At 43.4% G+C, this 21,550-nt stretch overlaps 1 protein-coding gene across 1 annotated transcript in view; it reads left to right on the plus strand.

The window, feature by feature from the left end:
• The window catches only part of INO80D (INO80 complex subunit D), a 111,268-nt gene that overhangs the window by 49,044 nt on the left and 40,674 nt on the right, over nucleotides 1-21,550 (plus strand). Inside the window, 2 exon segments of the mRNA XM_030210299.1 lie at nucleotides 11,566-11,674; nucleotides 14,472-14,696. Coding sequence (XP_030066159.1) covers nucleotides 11,566-11,674; nucleotides 14,472-14,696 — 334 coding nt within the window.

Below are 21,550 nucleotides of genomic sequence, written 5' to 3' on the forward strand. Positions count from 1 at the left end.
GGTACCAGAAGATTGAGGGTGGCTAATGTAACGCCGATTTTTTAAAAAGGTTCCAGAGGAGATCCGGGAAATTATAGACCGGTGAGTCTGACGTTGGTGCCAGGGCAAAATGGTAGAGGACTATTATAAAGAACAAAATTACAGAGCATATTCAAAAGCGTGGATTAATGAGACAAAGTGAACATGGATTTAGTGAAGGGAAATCTTGCCTCACCAATCTACTACGTTTCTTTGAAGGGGTGAACAAATGTGGATAAAGGTGAGCCGGTTGATATTGTGTATCTGGATTTTCAGAAGGCGTTTGACAAAGTACCTCATGAAAGACTCCAGAGGAAATTGGAGAGTCATGGGATAGGAGGTAGTGTTCTATTGTGGATTAAAACTGGTTAAAGGATAGAAAACAGAGAGTAGGTTCCCCAGGGGTCTGTGCTCGGACCGCTGTTTTTTTAACATATTTATAAATAACTTAGAGATGGGAGTAACTAGTGAGGTAATTAAATTTGCTGATGACACAAAGTTATTCAAAGTCGTTAAACCGCAGGAGGATTGTGAAAAATTACAAGAGAACCTTACGAGACTGGGAGACTGGGCGTCTAAATGGCAGATGATGTTTAATGTGAGCAAGTGCAAAGTGATGCATGTGGGAAAGGGGAACCCGAATTATAGCTACGTCATGCAAGGTTCCACGTTAGGAGTCACAGACCAAGAAAGGGATCTAGGTGTCGTCGTTGATGATACGTTGAAACCTTCTGCTCAGTGTGCAAATAGAATGTTAGGTATTATTAGGAAAGGAATGGAAAACAAAAATGAGGATGTTATAATGCCTTTGTATCGCTCCATGGTACGACCGCACCTCGAATATTGTGTTAAATTCTGGTCGCCGCATCTCAAAAAAGATATAGTGGAATTAGAAAAGGTGCAGAGAAGGGCGATGAAAATGATAAAGAGGATGGGACGACTTCCCTATGAGGAAAGGCTAAAGCGGCTAGGACTCTTCAGCTTGAAGAAAAGGCGGCTGAGGGAAGATATGATAGAGATCTATAGATGTGAAGCGTCTGTTTAAGCTTTCCAAAAATACTAGGATTAGGGGGCATTTGATGAAGCTACAATGTAGTAAATGTAAAACGAATCGGAGAAAAATTTCTTCACTCAACGTGTAATTAAACTCTGGAATTCGTTGCCAGAGAATGTGATAAAGGTGGTTAGCTTAGCGGAGTTTTAAAAAGGTTTGGATGGCTTCCTAAAGGAAAAGTCCATAGACCATATATTAAATGGGCGGGTAAAATCCACTATTTCTGGGATAAGCAGTATAAAATGTTTTGTACTTTTTTGGAATATTGCCAGGTATTTGTGACCTGGATTGTTCACTGTTGGAAACAGGATGCTGGGCTTGATGGACCCTACTTATGCATTTATGTATAGTTCAGCACAAGGTATATTGTAACGGAATTGGTTGCCATGGCTGTTTCTGGGATAATTCTGTGTGCCAAGTGCCTTGTATTCTGGTTGGTTATTAAAAACATTACAAGTTTTACAAACAAAAAAAAAAACCTATCCCCCCCCCCCCCCCCCCAAAAAAAAACAAAAACACCAAACAAACCAGGAAGTAGCATAGCATTGAGGTTTGTGTAGCTGCATTTCCTGTAAGTCCAGCCATCTCTCTCCTTTCTTCTCTCTGCATCCCTCGCAGTCCAGCAACTCACTCCCCCCATAGTCTGGTATCTTCCCCTCTCTAGTGCCCCCCTCATAGTCCCACATTTTATCCTCTCTTCCTGCCCCTCCCACCCTAAAGTCCAGCACCTCTTCCTCTGCTCTCCCTTGAGTCTAGCAACTCTCCCTCTATTCCACCCCCTTTGAGTCCATAAACCTCTCCCTCTGAACTCCCATCCAGCTCCTCTTCAGTCTCTTCTCCCCCTCAGTCCAGCAACTCTCCCTCAGCCTCTGCTCCCCATTAGTCCAGTTGCTCTTCCTCAGCCTCTCCCCCTTGCGAGTCCAGTACCTCTTCCTTTATTCTCTTTCAGCACCCTCCTCTCATCAACAGCTCTTTCAAATCTTTTCTTTGCCAGCAGTGGTAATCTGCTGCCTGAGCCAATCTGGAGCCTTTCCTCAGCCAGATCCCATGCATAAACAGAAAGTTGCATCAGAGGAGCGGGACTTGGCTGAAGAAAGTCTCCTGGTTGGCTCAGGCAGCAAGTTACCCTTGCTGACAAAGAAAAGATTTGAAAGAGCGGGATGTGAAAGGAGGGGGCCTGAGGGAGGGCGTAAGAAGAGGTGCTGGACTCTTGCGGGGAATAGATGAGAAAGAGAACGAAATACAGTGACAGCATGCCACTGCAGCTGCTGTTTTTATGTTCCAGCCCCATGACACACCGGTTGAGAACTGCTGCCCTAGAGATTGCTAGGTACAGTAGGCAGCCTGGCACGGAGTTTATAACACCTATGGCACTGTTCTCAGCTTTGCTAATGTACATAATGGAACACTCACAGCTGAAGAGTGGACTCTGAATTTTTTTAACTGATCAGCCTTATATATGCTTTTTATTAATTAAAAAAAAGGGGAGGGGTGGTAAAACATTTGGGAAAACACCCCCCCCCCCCCCCCCCCCCAAAAAAAAAAAAAAAAGAAGCCAGAAATGGTCAAGTTGATCTTCTGGCTAAATGGCAAGGTAATCAAAGAGAACAAGAGAAGGGCTGTATGGTGGTGACATCATTGCTTGCAAATGGGGAATGGTAGTGGTGTTGACTCCGTCAACTCTATAAATACCCTGCAATGAAGACGGAGCAGGATCGCTTCATTTAGCAGATCTAAAAACAGGTCTTGTAAACACATAGGGTGAGTGTCACCAGAGACATTTTACCCTCTCTTCCTGCTATGCAAGATGTTCTTTGAAGCAACATGATCGGCTCAGGGTTGCTGGGCATACCTTGTTGCTCTGTTGAGAACACGATAGTACAGTTTGTAGTCAAAACTTGTGTATAAGACAGTATTTCCATCAAATTTGTCACGTTTTGTTTTTGGTTTTTTTTGCTGTACTCTGGGTAGAAAGGCCCATGTGATTAGTTGGAAGAGTAGCCTAGGGGTTAGAGCAGTGTGTTCAAACTTTCATCTAGTATGACTCCATACAAAAAAAATTCACGTGACCCAAGATGATGAATACAAAGTAGCAAGCCTTGACCCCTCCCCACACTAACCCATTTCCTTATCCCCCACTTCATGCAAAGCAGGAAGGTGGCAGCACAGCAGCAGCAGTCAGTGCAGGGCCTGTGAGTCTGTGCACACTCACAGACCCTGTGGCGGTATGCAGGGTCAGGGCCTGTGAATGTTCATTGACTTACAGGCATGCTGATTGCCACTGCTGGGCCTAGGTCACAGTGAAAATTCAAAGAGAAGGAATGGCCCTGTTCTGTGATTTCCATCCAGTAATGAAATCTCCCAATTTGGGGTCCTGACCATTTGAGTTAGGGCAATGGGATAAGAACCAGGGAAGCCAGGATTCAAATCCTACTAAAAGCTCCCTGTGATCTTGGGCATGTCACTTAACCCTCCATTGCCTTAGAGGTACAGACTTAGGTATTTCCCTATCCCTGGAGGGCTTACAATCTATCCTACCTGATTGTAATTCACCTTGAGCTACTGCAGGAAAGGCATAAACTAAATCCAGATAAACAGGTGCTAAACTAATAAGTATTCTGAAATATTCTTTCAAGAGAAATTGCCTTGGAGGAAAAATCATATCCTTACAGTGGTCCTCTGGGAGAAGTAGTTATTTTTGGGAGTCAGGGGATCAGTTCATAAGTTCTCCTGTACCCCACATGCTTAAAGGTTAGCAATGTTTCTGCATAGGACATTTTTGAGTGCCATCAATCCATCATTACATGGTTATTTATACTAAAATATTTTTGCCATGTTGTTATCCTAGTCCAGAGAATAGTTGCATAATTTTAAATCACAGCAAAAATCACTTTTAGATATACTATTCAGAGTGGATGTACATAATAATAAGTGTTTTGTAAAACAGCTCAGAAAAGTGAGTGATGATCTGGTATCCTAGCTAGGAGTTTATTGCTATTGTTTTTGGTCATTTCCCTAACACTACAGCATTGCATACTACATAATGAGAGAGAATCCCTGGTTCATAGACTTAGAGACATGCTGAAAACATACACAGATAAACAACATGGTTGGATTTAACTGATTAACATTTTTAAAAAAAATCAGGTATCTGCACCTCTAAAAAAAAATTTATACACACTTCTAAAAGTGTAAAAAGGCTAAAAATGCTGAATTTCCTCTCCAGAGCCCGCTTACACTGCTATATTAATATCACATAAGCAGCATACTGGTCAATGTTCCTTTTTGAAGAGAATGTAGATCAGAAGCAGAGCAGCAATTAAGCAATACAATTTTCTTAGTGTCAGCTCATTGTTCTGTGCAAATGGGTGTTATCCTGTCCTACCAGCAGATGGTGGTAGAGAAAACTGAGTTTTACCAGTGCTCTCTGGAAAGATCCAGTATTTTTGTTTACCTTCCAGCAGGGTGGTAGGTTGAGCTGTTTGGTGTTCTGTCCCTGGCCTAGCTTCCTGCTCTGCTGGCCACAGCTTCACAGTGTAGTCGAGTCTAATGTCCGCTCCCATTTCATGGTCATGGACCGTACCTGGTAGAGTGTGGAGCTTGTCTCCGCGTCCCCCAGTTGCACCATTTAGTGCCTCTGGGTGAGGCTTTAGCTTGGTCCCAAGGGATCTTGCCTGAGGGGTGTGGGTTTCAATCCCCCACCCCTCTTGCCCATTCACCCTGTTTGGGTTTGTCCTCCATGGGCTCCCTCTGCAGCTCCCAGTGCTAAAATCCCCCCCCCCCCCCCCCCCCCCCCAAATTGCCCTGGGCAGCTTTATTCCCTGCTTTAGGGAATAAGGCTATTTGTCTGCTACTGCAGCTTTAAGAGCTAACTGCAAAAAAAAAAAAAAAGGCAGAGCAGCCAGGTGCAGGGAAATCGTGTATCAAGGATAAGGGATTTCCCTGCTTTACATGCCAAGGCCCTAGATTTCCTTTATACGTTCACTCTGGAGAAGGTTGGAAAGTATTGGACCTTCCCTAAGGTGAATGCTGTGGTCACGGCAGTCACTAAGACAGCCGCTTTTCCGGTTCAGGGGGATTCGGCCCTTAAGGAGCTCCATGATAAGAAGGTGTGAACAGCAGCTCTGCCTAACCTTTTCGGTAGGGACATCCAGCATTCAAGCTACCACTTGTGGCGATAATGTGATGAGGGCTATTCTATGTTGGTTGCTGCAATTCCTGGAGTCCCTGAAGGTGACGCACCTGGAGTCTAAGACGGCCTTTTTAGCAGATGTTGTTTATGATCTAGTCTGCTTGTCTTCCCACTCAGTTGCTGCTTCAGTGGTCGGGCACAGGTGGTTGTACCTCTGCCACTGGTTGGTGGATGTACCTTCTAAGAAGCTGTTGAGTCAGTTGCCCTTTTGAGGATGCTTGCTTTTTGGCGAGGATATAGAGAAGCTGGTGAAGGACATGGGAGAGGCACAGCCTCTCTGATTGCCTGAGCCGAGACAGAAGGGAGCTCAGCACTCCACTTCTGCACGGGGGTGCTCCAAAGGGGTGGGCTGTTTTATTCAGTGTGTAGCACTTTGGCCCAGGGAGGGGGGCCAAAGCAGGTCTTTCAAGCAGGAATCCTTTCATGACCTCAAATGGAGCTAGTCCTCAGGTGAAACCATGGCTGCCTGTCCTGCCCAATGAAGGTGCACCGGGCCTCTCAGTAATCCTGGTAGGGGACAGGTTTTCTCTTTTCCAGAAAGAGTGGGCCCGTATTGTCTCAGATCAGTGGGGTCCTGGAGGTGGTCAAAAAAGGGGGTACTCCCCAGAATTTGCCCATCCGTTTCCAACACCTTCATGGTCTCACCTTGCTGCACTGCCGTGAAGCAGCAGGCAGTTGTCCTTACTCTGCAGCATCTGTGTGATCTCAGGGCAGTGGAGCCTGTACAGCATGGCAGATCAAGGTCTGGGACAGTACTCCGTCTATTTCATGGTATCAAAGAAGGTAGGCTCCTTCCGGACCATTCTAGATCTCAAAGGAGTAAACGCTTGCCTCAGGGTCCAGCGTTTTTGGATGGACCCTGCGCTTGGTCGTTGCATCTGTAAGGCTGGGGAGTTCTTGTCCTCCCTGATCCGTACGGAGATGTACCTCCACATCCCCACTGTGAGTCATCACAGGTGCTATCTACACTTTTGTGTGCTGGGGCAGCACTTTCCGTTTCGGGCCATGCTTTTTGGCCTGGCTACAGTGCCATGCACATTTTCCAAGGTGATGGTGGTGATGGCAGCGCATCTGCTGCATCGGAGGTTTTGGATTCACCTGTAACTGGTTGACTGGCTGATTCGGACCAACTTGGAGGTGGAAGTCACGCTGGTCACCGCATGGGTGATTTCCTTTCTGGGTGGTGAACCAGTCCAAGATTCATCTGGTTCTGTCTCAGCTTTTGGAGTACCTTGGAGTCCACTTCAGTACAGCCCTGTGGATGGTGTTCCTTCCAGAGAAGTGGGTGGGGAAGCAGCGGGCATAGCTGCGCCGGTTGTGCGAGCTCCTGATTCCCATGGTCTTGAGACTATTTGCAACTCTTGGGCTCCATGGCGATAAGACTGGAGGTTGTGCCTTAGGAAAGGGCTCATGTGCACCCTTTTCAGCGAACCCTATTGTCACGGAGGGCTCCAGTCTCTCAGGACATCCATCGTCCTCTGCTGCCTCCATCCCAGGTGTCCAGGGTGGACAACTTGTTTTGCAGGATTGATCGCTGGACTGGCCTTGCAGACCTTGGTATGTGAATCTCAGGCATTTGCTAGTGGAGGACCCTCTTCCTCTGACCAGAGGATGGGCTCTTCTCAAGCAGGGTCCGGTACAAATGGAAGATCCGGATCCCTTTTGGCTTACGGTATGGCCATTGAGAGGTGGCATTCAGAGAAGTGTGAGTTTTCCCCCGTGGTAATCTCTGTGCTGCTCCTCTCCAGGAAATCCTCTACATCCCTGGTTTATGTCGGGGTCTGGCATATGTTTGAGGCCTGGTGTGGGGAATGGTCCCTGTCTCCCTGGAGGTCCCAGGTTCCTGATGTTTTGGGTTTCCTCTAGCATAGCATTGAGCACCCTGAAGTTTTAGGTGGCTGCACTGTCCAATTTTCGGGGGAGAATGAAGAAAGTCTCTCTGGCTCTGCATAGAGAAGTGGCCCGGTTTCTAAAGGAGGTGGCGCATTTGTGTCCCTTGCTTTGTTCTTCCCATTGTGGGACCATAATTTGGTCCTCTGGGTGCTATCTGAAGCTCCATTTGAACCTTTGTGCTCAGTTTCTATTAAGGACCCAACTCTTAAGGTGGAATTTCTGGTGGCCATCACCTCTTCACAATGGTTCTCAGAGCTCCAGGCCCTGTCATGTCGGGACCCATATCTCTCCTCCTCAGAGAATTCATTGCCTTTGTGCCTGGTCCCATCCTTTCTGCCAAAGGTGGTGTTGCCATTCCATTTGAATCATGTGGTTTTCTTGCCCTCCTTTGCAGCAGGGTTTCAACTCCTGCAGACCAGCGGCTTTACAAGCTGGATGTCCGGAAGATGTTGCTTAGCTATCTTTAGGAGACGAATGAGCTTTGTCTTTCGGGCCACCTCTGTGTGTTTTCACATGGCCCTCGGAGGGGTCAGGCAGCCTCGAAGGCCTCCATTGCAAGGTGCATCAAGGCAGCTGTTGAGTCCGCTTAGATCTGCACGAATCGTGCAGTGCTTCAGGGGTTGATGATCCACTCTACCATTGCACTACTCTAAAATAACATTCCCTAAGTTGCGCACTAACAGTAAGCCCAGGTATACCCTTGATATTATTCAACATTTCCCAGTTTCGCAAGCCCCCTATATGTCTATTGTTCTGAGATGCAGGATTGCAGGCTCCGTTAAACAATTGCTAGTGGACACATCAGGGGCCTTTCGGGAGAAGGCTAATGGAGAAACACTGTTTAGGAAAGTTAGTCTTGTTGTATGGAAATGCATTCTGCAATCTTGGAAATCCTCTGAGCTCCCGGCTTATTGGCAGTGGAGAAATCAGCTACATGAATTGCTTGCGAGTCCCCTAAATGAAAGAAGTACTTCCTGATGATATGGGATTCAAGCATACAAAATTTGAGTCCCAAAGGGAGAAGTTTAATTTTAAATGCCATATAAAACTCATCTGGCTGAGTTGGCTATATGAAGTGGCTGCCCCAGAGTGGTGTGTTTTAAGGATATGGTGGGGTGCTTTTAATAGCTGTGGGTATACATCCAGGGGCCTATAAGAACCAAAGCCTTCTGATTTCTAAACATTCATTGTGTATAGTTGGCTAACGGGTTAGGAAGTGGAGAGCAGTAATGAAGGTGGGAGGTTGTAGTTGGCTAATGGGTTTAGGAGGTGGAGAGCAGTAATAAAGGTGTGAGGTTGTTCTATGCCATTGTTGATTTCCTATGGGCCACCAAAGAGTTAATCCTGCCTGTATAGAATTTAAAAAGAGCCCACTTTTTTATGCTTGGCTCAAAATACAGAGATTTAAAAATCACTTCTACATATGTCCTCAGAGTATGAACCTGTTTAAAACACTGTATTCTATCCTTTTTTGGTCTGATTTTTTAAAATCTCCTTTCTTCTGTTCAAGGAAATGATGATATTCAGAGCCTATAAGCTGGGATCTGGTAAAAGAGATGTCATTAGAGCCCCCTGGTGCTAGAAAACTGTGGTAGTGGCTATTGCTGCTGGAGGGGAATGGGATGGCTGGTCCCAAGCTGTGGGATGAGAGGAAAGTATATTAAGGAACAGGGAGTGTGGGAAAGCAGGGGAAAGAAGAGGAAGAGAGTGAGATTGCGTGGAAATGGGAAGGAGACAGGGAGAAAAGGTCCTTGAAAGAAGGGAGTAACAGAATAAAGGAAAGTTTAAAATAAAGGGAAACATAAGTGTGTGTGTGTTGTTGTTTTTTGTTTTGTTTTTTTTTTGTAATAAGGCAAAGAGCAAATTATCAAAACGTACATTTTCCTAGCTCCTAAAAATGTTGTCTGGTGCCTAAATTTTTTGAGATATTTTTTCTCCACAGCTTACATTTCTACATTCCTTTGGCATGAATGGGCATGCACATGTGATAATGGTTAGATCACCTTCCCTTTCCAGCTGTTGATGATATAGTGTATTTATTATATACTGCGGTGCAGCATTGCTTATTAGATCAGTGATGATGTGGGAGTCTAAGCAAGAGATGTTGTGATGGACTTGGTTGGTAGTGAAATATAGATAGAAATAAAAAAGGAAGCTTACTTATAGTATTCTGGCTAAAAATATTTTGGCAGGAGTAGTGCTTTAACATGCCATTGGTTACAATTAAAAAAATCTAAGGCAGCGATTCTCAACCAGGTTATCTTCCTGAGCATCTGGGAGGTGTGTTGTAGGGCAATGGCTCTGACATAGTGAGGGCAACGGCACAGGAAGCACAAGGGCAGAAGACGTGGCTGCACAAACACCTGCAGTCTGCCTTGATTTCTTGACAGCTGTGCTCTTTGCCTGTGTTGCAGCTTCAAGCTGTTCTTAGAATCATTTCACTTATGGTTCACTGAATGCACTGGGAATGAAAAGAGATAAGTGCCAGATGCAGCTGCAGTGCAGAGAAGAAGCACAACTCTCAAGTGGAGGAGTAACCTAATGGTTAGTGCAGTGGCCTGAGAACCAGGGGAACTGGGTTCGATTCCTACTGTAGCTCCTTGTGACTATATATAATGTGTAAACCGCTTTGATTGTAACCACTGAAAGGCAGTATATTAAATCCCATCCCCTTTCCCTTTTCTTTCAAGAAATCAAGGCAGACTGCTGGTGCTTTTGTGGCTGTGTCTTCTGCCCTTGTGCTTCCTGCTGCCCCTGCCCCGTGACACACCAGACTGCTGGGGCTTGTATGGCCACTTCTGTACTGCAAGGGGTGGGAAGAAAGGGGAGAAGGAATGTGTTGCACTGTAAGAGGAGAAGAAAGATGCTGAATGGCTGCACTCTAGGAAAACAGAGGAGAGGAAAGGTGCTGTACTTTAAGGGAGGGAAGGGGAGAGAGGAGATGCTGAACCCCAAGAAACAAGGGAGGGGAGACGATGCACTGTAGGAGGACATGGGAGACGGAATATGCTGTACTGTAGGGGGACAGGGAAGAGAGGGTACAAGGAGGGATCAAGCTGAAAGGATGGGGAAGAGGGGGAGGGGATGCTGGGCTACAAGAGTGGAAAAAGGGAAACGGCGGGAAGATGTTGGGAATGGTGGAACCACATGGGAGAGGCCGTGGGGAGTTTCAAGGAGATGAATGAGAAGAGGATAGTGAATACAGAGGGTAGAAATAGAGGATTAAAGAGAAGGGAATAGAAGTCCATGGAATTAGTGAGATAGGGGAAATGGCAGATTTATGGGTAAGAGAAGGAAATGGAAAGTTGCTAGGTGAAAATTAAAAAGGAGATGGACGATTAGAGGGTGAGAAAGAGGGTGATATTTGAGTGGAGAGAGACACAGAAAAGAAAGGGAGGAAATGGCTAAAAGGGAAAGATTAATATTTCAGATAGATGTAGTGAGGGTATGGAAAAGATAGGAGGACAGAGAAGAAATGACAAATGGATAGCAGTCATTGGAAAGATAGCAGAAGACAAATAGGAAAGCAGAAAAGAGAAACTGGGACCAACATGACTGAAAAATAAAATTCTCAAACAACAAAGGTAGGAAACTGTGTTTTTATTTTGAATTTAATTTATTAACTGGAATGTTTGCTTTGGGAAATAGGCATCACAAATGTATTGTGTTCAGTACAAAAAGAAATGCATTTTCTTTCTTTTTTATTTTATTTCTCAAGTGTTACAGTATATGCCAAGTTTGACTTCTTGGGTTCCTAATTCAATTTGGTTTTCATATTTCTAATTTGTGATACCTTGTTCTGTATCTGAGAAGAGTTTGTGTGTTGCATTTGACTAAGGTTCAATATTCTGTTCGCATGTACTTCTTTGTGTAGAAACCTGTAGCAGTCCCACTTGTTCTGTTTTGCCAGTAGTAGGTATATAGTTGTGTAATATTTGTAGTGCTGCCTTTTCATAGATAGAGTTCTTGCTGTTCCAGTCATAGTAGTCTAGTGCTACTATTATTGTGTTTCAGGTTTGATATATACATATTGAATGGGGATTTTTTTCAGTTTTTATATTATTTTACAGTGAGCCTGGTAGTGGAAAGTGTTGCTGTTGCTCATATGACATGGCAATTAGAATATTTTTTGTATGGTGACCTCTATATAGAGAAATGTCTTAGTTCTGATCTGAAGCTGTTGGTGGTGGGACAGTAGGGTTTAATAGCTTCAGAGCTTGTTTACATTCCATTCATATGAACCTCTGTGCTGTGTCAGACCACAGGTCCATGAGGGTCATGTGAGCATCTTCCCTCAGGTGTATCCTGACTGGAATACCACGTCAAAGGTATATTAACATGTATATTAGACAGAGTTGGTGTATTATTTTGAAGCATGTTCAACCAAGTGACTTCTTTCCTTTCACAGGGCTAGACTGGTCTGAAGACAGTGGAGAGGACCTGGAGGAATCAGAACAAACCTCCCCATACCATGTGGCGTGGTCTGTCCGAGAATCCCTCCGATACCACAGAAAAGAGTAAGAACAGCTTTCTTCTGCTTGTCCTTGGTGACATGTCTGCTCCCGAATGGTGTAGAGAAGTGAAAAAGAAGGTGGTGGTTTGACTGTAATGAGCATTCATACTTTCTGATCTTAGTCTGTTCCATGGAGAAACATTATGCCATCACCATAGGGAGAAGTGGTATGTACTCGCATTTCAAAAAGATTAGGGCTTCATTTGGATTACAGTTTTTAAACACTTCTCTCCCTTCCTTCCATGGGTCCAACTCTTCCACCTCACGTTATCAGTTCGCCTGGTAGTGATTTACACAATAACAATTTATAAGAATAGATTAATATAAATCAACATATTTTTTCAAAATTAACACTTTTATTTATTATCTAAAACCCTTTGTAACATTCTCCACTTGGGTGATATAATCACAATTTTTAATATAATCCTTTCTTATATACAAAAACTTTTACTAGTAATTTAATGTATAACTATAAGCATTGATCTTTAGAAGACTCTTAGAACCTTTTACATATCAATAAATCATCCAAGGAGGTACAATAAAGTGCCAGATGTTCTGTATTGAGTGATTTCTAAAATCAACCACAGATAACCCATGGATAATTAAAAGGTCCTTTTAATCAAGTGAAACCAATGCAGTTGTACTCCAATCGTTACTGAAATTGTCCATTGAAGTCCACAAAGTGAAATTCCAAAAATGTCCCCAAAAGTTATCCTTGTATTGCTTCGTCTGTATCAGATACCACCTTTTAAACGGGTGGCCACAATTAACGCATCACAGCACATTTTTGGCGCGTCAATAAGAATAAGAACCAACAGAGGCCAACTGCCAAGAACATGTTTGGAATTTCACTTTGTGGACTTCAGTGGACAGTTTCGGTAACATTTGGAGTACCAACTGCATTGCTTTCACTTCATTAAAAGGACCTTTTAATTATCCACGGGTTATCTGTGGTTGATTTTAGAAATCACTCAATACAGAACATTTGGCACTTTATTGTACCTCCTTGGATGATTTATTGATATGTAAAAGGTTCCAAGAGTCTTCTAAAGACTAATGCTTATAATTATACATTAAATTACTAGTAAAAAAAAATTTGTATCTAAGAAAGGATTATATTAAAAACTGTGATTATATTGTCCAAGTAGAGGATTTTACAAAGGGTTTTAGATAATAAATAATAGAGTGTTAATTTTGAAAAAATAGGTTGATTTATATTAATCTGTTCTTATAAATTATTGCTGTTCAGGTTTGAAGAATAGTTAAATTATTAAACTCCCTCATTAATTCTTGTTGGATTGTTTATCAGTGATTCACACAAGCCTGCTCCAGAGCCTTCCCTCTCATAAACAGCGAGGCAGATGCAAAGGTGCCACACCCGCGGGTTGGCGATGGGAGCAGAGGGAAGGGAGAGAGATGTTGGACCGGCGGGAGGGCAAGGGATGCTGGATCATGGGTGGCCGGGGTGCACAATTCCTGGGAAGAAGTGTGTGTGTGTGGGGGGGGCGGGGGGGGCTGGACCCACCCAGTGCCACGCCTCTGGTTCATTCACAGCAGCAGGAGACATCGACTTTGGCAGCACCACATGCTCCTCAGTGGAAAGCATGGGAATAGCAGCGTTGGTAGCACATGTTCAGCAGCGGTTTTGGAGGCAGTACATGCTGCTCATTAGCAGGCATAGTGGCATCGGCGGCCCCAAGCAGCCTCCCTAGTAGGAGCCCATTGACTCCCTGGTGACCTCCAGGCAAACAAACATCCCCAGAGGCTCTTGTAGATGATGTTACGCATGGAAAGCTGAGGCTGGTTTTTCAGCAAGCAAGTTTGTTGGGGGTGGAGGGGAAGGAATGGTATGCCTGATGAGTGAGCAGGTGAATGCTGTGATTAATTGTGAATATGTTTTTAAAAATCGTTTTTGGTGAATAACACGTTATTCACTGCATTAAATGCAATTAATTTGCAGCCTTACAAAAAAATGTGCCTGTAATGTGTGTTACTTCTGTTGAATGTGGGATAGCTTGTGGATGACCTGTGAGCCGTAGTTTTACCCCAGTATGGTTTATTTCAATATTGATTACCATCAAGTTGTTCCATCTTTCCTGGAAGGGAGAGTTGCTGGCAACTGGTCCCAATGTTTTTCCAATCTTTGAATCGTAGTTTAAGAGAATACTGTTTCAGGCAGTGAAGATTCATGAGTGTTGAAGTGTGACATGTGATCTCTGAATATGGCTGTTGGTTGCTTCTGATCCAAGGACCACTGAGGCACACCTTCAGAAGCCCTCCATTGACTGGTTGGGATTATAACGTCTGCCACAGAGATGGACTAAACCACTCATTAGGGCAGTATTTTCCAAACCTGCAGGCACATCTAAGCAGTCTGGTTTTCAGAATATCATAATGAATGTGCACAAGATAGATTTGCATAGATTTGGTCATTGGTATATATATCTCATGCATATTCATAATGGCTATCCTGAAATCAAATTGGTTAGGTGTGCTTCTATAGCTTGGTTGGGAAACACTAGGCTAGGAGGAATACATAATGAGATTTCATGTTACCTAGAGCAAGCTGAACCAGTCCTAGTTTTGTCCTGTTGGATGCACCAAATGTACACACGTTACTCTTGTATATAAATAAGAAGGTATGAACAGAACACATTAATTTGCAGAATTTAACGTGGAATTGTGATGGTTCTTTTTAAATCCTAAAATACGGCTGTAGAGGATAGATTCTCTAATGTATGCAAATATATAAACAGATGTTATGTTCTTTTGTTGTCCCCCCCCCCCCTCCCCTTTTTCAGGTTGGAGGATGAAGCTGCAGATAGCAGGAGCTCCAGGGTATCGCAACTTTGCACTTACTTTCAACAGAAATACAAGTACCTGTGCCGCCTGGAGCGGGCAGAGTCTCGGCAGAAGAAGTGTCGGCACACGTTCCGCAAAGCCTTGCTGCAGGCAGCCAGCAGAGAACCGGAATGCACTGGGCAGCTGATACAAGAACTTCAAAGAGCTGCCTGCACCCAGGCCAGGTCAGAAAGAGCCCAGGGGCAACTCCTTTTCAAGGTCCAAAAATATGGAATAAAATACCGCTTCCCATACAGAAAATATCTAATTATCTTTGGTTTCGGAAAGCCTTGAAAACGCATTTGTTTGTATTGTAAGAACTATGTTAAGTACTTTAAGGAATATTGTTAATCATATCTGACTGAGATATTTTCTTTAACTGTAAACCGCCTTGAAGACAGGATTAAAGGCGGTATATAAGTACCAAAATAGAATAGAATAGAGCTGAATGCTTTGAAACAGTAGTGTTACTGCTTTACTACTTGCTCACTAATTCAAACTAGTACAGAAGACCAAAAGGAGGGAAAGAGGGTGTTTGAGATCAAAGTGTGTCATGTGACTTGTGCGACTTCTTGATTTTAATTCAGCGAAGAGATTTGTGGCTGTGAACAGAGGTCTTCTATGAGTCTGCAGTCATGAAAAGGGCTAAAAAAAAAATCCATCCCTTCCTGTTGAATTTTGCCAGTCTTACAAAATTGCCACAGACACCAAGGGATGAATCAGGTTGTGGAAGCGGAGGCTGTTTGATAGTTGTTCAACTCCATCCCCATCTCGTGTGCTGAACTGGTGGCAGGAAGAGGTGAAAGTGCATGCATACTTTAATTTGAAAATTGCCTAAGGAAAACATACCCACGGAGGCTCATATCTACTTTTTTTTTCTGCAGGTGCTTTTTCTGACTAAAACATTCAACTGTACATTAACTCCAGTAACTGCTGATTGCGCCTAGTTAAGCAATTAACTTGCATGTGTAACTGGCACTGTTCTGTAACCTGCATGTGCAATTTTTGCACACTAGGTAAAAAAATGTCTGCAAGGTTATAGAATAAAGGGTTTCTGAATTGAAAACCACTATGCTGCAGGTAAATGTTAATGGCAGTATATCAAGTTGAAGAAATGAATAAATGCCACATTTTAAAAAACTAGTTGTTCAAGAAAAGCCAGTTAAGGAGCTCATGTGCTCGAAGTGTGTGTGCTCGATGCAAAGAGCTCAAAGCTCTCAGAGAACGAGTCCGTTCTCTTGAGGCTAGAGTAGCAGACTTTGAGGAGCTGAGGGAGACAGAGAGGTACATAGAGGAGGCCTACAGGGACATTGTGGAGAAGTCCCATCTTCATTCTGAAGCTCCTGTGCTGCCTTGGAGGAGGGAGGAGAGGGAGGTCTCCTAAAAGGAGAGTATCACCCTGGTGAAGTAGGAAGTAATCCTGTAGCCAGGACCTACACACCAGGAGATGCAATATCCTCTCGCATTGACGATGTGTCTCCAGGAGCTTATGCCCTGGAAGGAAGGGTTAGGACAGCTGCTGTTGTTGATTTGGTCATTAGGCATGTAGATTGCTGGGTGACTGGTGGACATGAGGATCGCCTGGTCACTTGCTTGGCTGGTGTGAAGGTGGTGGACTTCCTGTATCACCTAGATAAGATTTTAGATAGTGCTGGGGAGGAGCCGGCTGACTTAGTACATGTGGGTACCAATAACATAGGAAAATATGGGAGGGAGGTTCTGGAAGCTAAATTTTCTTTTGTCAGTTTTGTGATAATATTATGTATGTACTTATGTAATCTGTTGGATTAAGTGGAATATAAATTTTTAAATAAATAAATTTAGGCTGTTAGATAGAAAGCTGAAATCCAGATCCACCAAGGTAGCATTTTCAGAAATGCTTCCTCTTCCACATTCAGGACGCAAGGGGCAGGCAGAGCTCTGCAGTCTCAGTGTGTGGTTGGGACGATGGTGCAGGGATGAGGGATTTAGATTTTTAGGAACTGGGCAACATTCTGGGAAAGGGGGAGCCTGTTCCAAAAAGATGGGTTCCACCTTAACCAGGCTGTTGGTGCTAACATTTAAAAAGTAGATAGAGCAGCTTTCAAAAACTAAAATTGGGGGGGGGGGGGGGGGGGGGGGAAGATCCAACAATCGCCCAGGAGCGCATGGTTTGGTGTGGAGTATCCTAGGAGGATACTATTGAAACAGGATCTTTAGGGAACCCCAGTAGAGAGGTTTCAATAGAAAGAAAGCCAGGAGAGTTTAATGGGAGAACAGAGTAAAGGATGCAAATTATTCCCATCAACTTCAAAGCAGCTTGTAGATGCAAGCAAAACCCACAATTTGAAGTGTCTATATACAAATGCTAGAAGCCTTAAAAATAAGTTGGGATAGTTGGAGTATAGAGCAGTAAACGAAGAGGTAGATGTGATAGGCATCTCAGAGACCTGGTGGAAGGAGAACAATCAGTGGGACATTGTCCAGCTTATTTTCAAAAGAGATGGCCGGCCATCTTCCGACACAAATTGGGAGATTGCCGGCCATCTCCTGAAGCCGGCAAAATCAGTATAATGGAAATCTGATTTTGGCCGGCTCCAACTGTTTTCCGTTGCAGAGCCAGCCAAAGTTAAAGGGGGCGGTATGGAAGGCGGGATGGGGGTGTGGTTATGAGATGGCCGGCTTCGGCCGATAATGGAAAAAAGATGGCCGGCTCTGAGGAGCATTTCGCCAGCTTCACTTGGTCCATTTATTTTTACGACCAAGCCTCAAAAAAGTGCCCCAATTGACCAGATGACCTCCGGAGGGAATCGGGGATCACCTCCCCTTACTCCCCCAGTGGTCACCAACCCCCTCCCACCCTAAAAAAAAAAAAAAAACAATTCTGTGCCAGCCTCTATGCCAGCCTGAAATGTCATACCCAGCTCCCTGACAGCAGTATGCAGGTACCTGGAGCAGATTTTTGTGGGGTGCAGTGCACTTCAGGCAGGTGGACCCAGGCCCATCCCCCCCTACCTGTTACACTTGTGGGCAACATTATAATAATGGATTATTTCAGTTACCCCAGTATTGACTTGGATAAATGTTACATCAGGGAGCACTTAGATGTAATAAATGACTGCTTCTTAGAGTAACTGGTCCAGGAACCAAGGGGAGCTATTTTAGATCTGGTCCTTAGTGGAATGTAGGGTATGGTACGAGAGGTAGCTGTGTGGATCTGCTGGGATACAGTGATCATAACATGATCAAATTTGAGCTGATATCTGGAGTGAAGTCACTAAAGAAATTACTGTAGCAGCATTTAATTTTCAAAAGGGTAAGTACGACAAAATGAGGAAAATGGTTAAAAAGAAGCTGAAAGGGTCGGCCGCAAAGGTTAGGGCTTTAAAGCCGGCATGGATGTTGTTTAAAAATACCATCACGGAAGCCCAGACCAGATGTATTCCACGTATTAACAAGGGTGGAAAGAAGAGCAAACGACAAACAGCATGGTTAAAAGGTGACATGAAAGAGGCTATTTGAGCCAAAAGAGCTTCCTTTAAACAATGGAAAAAGAATCTGAATGAAGAAATTAAGAAGCAACATAGGCACTGTCAAACTAGATGTAAAGCACTGAAAAGAAGGCTAAAAGAGAATATGAAGAAAAACTTGCTGCGGAGACAAAAACTCATAATAGCATCTTTTTCAGGTATATCAGAAGCAGAAAGCCTGTGAGGGAATCCATGGGACCATTAAATCATAAAGGAGCACTCAGAAAGGACAAGGCCATAGTGGAGAGATTGAATAAATTCTTTGCTTCAGTTTTTATGGAAGAAGATATACGAGGTCAACCTGTACTGAAAATGGTTTTCAAGGGTGACGATGCGGTGGAACTGAAAGAAATCTCGGTGAATCTGGAAGATGTACTGAGCTAAATTGATATGTTAAAGAGTGATAAATCACCTGGACCGGATGATATACTCCCCAGGGTATTGAAAGAACTCAAACATGAAATTGCTGATCTGCTGTTAGTGATCTGTAGCCTGTCGTTAAAATCATCCATAGTGCCTGAAGATTGGCAGGTGGCCCGTGTGACACTGATTTTTTAAAAAGGGTTCTAGGGATGATCCTGGAAATTACAGACTGGTAAGCCTGATTTCCGTGCTGGGCAAAATAGTGGAAACTATTGTAAAGAATAAAATTATGGAACACACAAACACGGTTTAATGGGACAGAGTCGGCATGGGTTCAGCCAAGGGAAGTCTTGTCTCACCAATTTACTTCATTACTTTGAAGGCATGAATAAACGTAGGTAATGGTGAGCTGGTTGATGTAGTGTATCTAGATTCTCAGAAGGCTTTTGACAGAGTTCCTAATGAGAGATTCCAAAGAAAATTAATAAGTCATAGGATAGGAGGCAATGTCCTTCTGTGGATTAGGAATTGGTTATTGGACAGAAAAGAGGGTAGAGTTAAATAGCCATTTTTCTGAATGGAGGAGGGAGAATAGTGGAGTGTTGCAGGAAATGTACTAGGTGCTATTTAATATATTTATAAATGATCTGGATATCGGAACACAGAGTGAGGTGATTAAATTTGCAGATGACAGAAAGCTATTCAAAGCTGTCAAAACACATGTGAATTGTGAAAAATTGCAGGAAGACCTTAGCAAACTGGAAAACTGGGCATCCAAGTGGCAGGTGAAATTTAATGTGGACAAATGCAAACTGATGCACATTGGGAAGAAAAAGCCGATTCATAGGTACCTGGTGCTAGGGCTCACCTTAGGAGTCAGCACTCAAGAAAAAGAAATCTGTGTCATTGTAGACAATACACTGAAATCTTTTGCCCAGTGTACAGCGGCCAAAAAGCAAACAGGATGCTAGGAATTAGTAGGAAAGGGATGCAAAATAAGTGTTATAGGGCTTCTGTATTGCTCCATGGGATGACTTCACCTTGAGTATTATATTCAATTCTGGTCGCTGTATCTCAAAACAGATATAGCGGAATTAGAAAAAGTTCAAAGAAGAGTGACCAAAATGATAAAGGGGATGAAATTCCTCCCATATAAAGACAGGTGGGGGGGGGGGGGGAATATGATTGAGGTCTATAAAATCCTTAGTGGTGTAGAATGGGAAAAGTGAAATAATTTTTCACTCTTTGAAAAAGTGATAAGACCATGGGGACAGTCAACAAAATTACATGGAAATACTTTTAAAACAAATAGGAGGAAATATTTTTTCACTCAAAGAATTGTTAAGCTCTGGAACTCACTGCCAGAGGATGTGGTAACAGCGGTTAGCCTATCTAGGTTTAAAAAAGGTTTGAACAAGTTCCTAGAGGAAAAGTCAGTCCATAGTCTGTTATTGAGATGTCCTTGGATTGGTAGCATGGAATGTTGCTATTATTTTGGTTTCTGCTAGGTACTTGTGACCTGGATTGGCCACTGTTGGAAGCAGTATACTGGACTAGGTGGACCATTGGTGTGACCGGGTATGACTATTCTTATGTTCTTATTAAAAAAAAAAAAATCTTTGGCGGAATTTGTGAGCTGCTTTAGAATACTAGAGTGGTAAGCACAATATGGTGGAACCCACAGGTCCAAACGAGCAGTTAGCTGACAGTTACATCAGTTTTGGGTTAGATACAAATGCCCATACCTTGATTTTGTGAAGAATGCATGTATTGATGTTGAAAACTCAGAGATACACACAATGCTGGCTTGCCGAGATCATGCCCACATTTCCTTTCTGAAGCGTGTATGTTGCAGTTGTAAACATGTAAAGTCAAGTAACGAAAGAGAGGGTCCAAAAGTACACAAATCCAAACAGCAAAACAAAACACCAAAAGTCCTCCAAGATTGAAACAATGGTACAATCTTTAATAAGAGTGACCCAACACAGGCCGTGTTTCGGCACAACCTGCGTCTGCCTCAAGGGTCTGAGAAAACATAAATATACAAAATCATAAAACTCTTAAAAACAGCGTAAGACAGCATAAACATATCCAAAATTATAAAAAGTTAGACATATATGTATAGTGTCAAATATGGCAATATTTCTGTTGAGCTTAAGAATTAGTGTCCATGCATGTAAATCAAAAAATTAAATTTTAAATAAAATGAAATAAAATTAGCCGTTTGTTTCTTAGTGAGGAGGGGAATCCGTCCATGCATGTAAGAACAAGTGTGATAAATGGAATTATAAAATAAAACTTTTGGTGTACAAAATGTAAAAGCATGCAGAGCAGTGAGAGTTCATTCATCCAATAAATGTGAAATGAATAATATATGGTACTTAATCTGCACATCTGTGGTCAACATGAGCCAAAACCAGAAAGCTCCCAGAGTGTTGGAATTTGCATGTCTTACCAAAAGTCGATGTCCTAAAGAGGAATGAATATTTCAAAATGTCCTTTCTGAACTAAAAGATAAAACAAGATTAGGAATGTAGTTAGTAAAATACTTCAGGATGCTAGAATATGTGGTTCTGTGCAACTGTGCATTATTATTTCACTAGTAAAAAAGGCCCGTTTCTGAGAGCAATGAAACGGGCGCTAGCAAGGTATTTGTTTTCTGCAATGAATGTTGTGAAAGGGATTTTTAGGATAATTTGTTGTGTTGGTAATGAATAATTTACATTGTATTATGTGCAATATCTAGGGGGGCGGGGGTGGTGAACTGTGAGGGTGTGGCGGGGAGAGAGTGAGTGTCTTTCCATGTTGTGCATCAGTGTGTTTGTGAGTGGTTTTTTTTTTGGGGGGGGGGGGGGTTGGGGGGACGGTGGTTGTGTGTGTGAGTGTGTATGAGTGTAAGAGACAAAGATCATGTGTCACAAAGATAGATTGTGCGCGTGTGTGAAAGTGAAAGAGGGTGGGGCAAAGTTGGAGTGAGAGTATCAGTGTGTGGGTGTGTAACAATGTTGGGGGGGGGTGTCTGGTGAACTGGGAGGGGTTGGCTGTTGGGTTTTACTCTTTTTGTCTTAGAGGTACAGGTGTCTTGTTAGTTTGGTGGGCTTGGGGGTGGGGGGCATATGTTGGGGAGGAGGCGTGTTTTGCGATCTGTAAGTCTGCTTCACTGTGTG

This window comes from Microcaecilia unicolor, chromosome 7, assembly GCF_901765095.1.
Source record: "Microcaecilia unicolor chromosome 7, aMicUni1.1, whole genome shotgun sequence".
In the NCBI taxonomy this organism is placed as follows: Eukaryota; Metazoa; Chordata; class Amphibia; order Gymnophiona; family Siphonopidae; genus Microcaecilia; species Microcaecilia unicolor.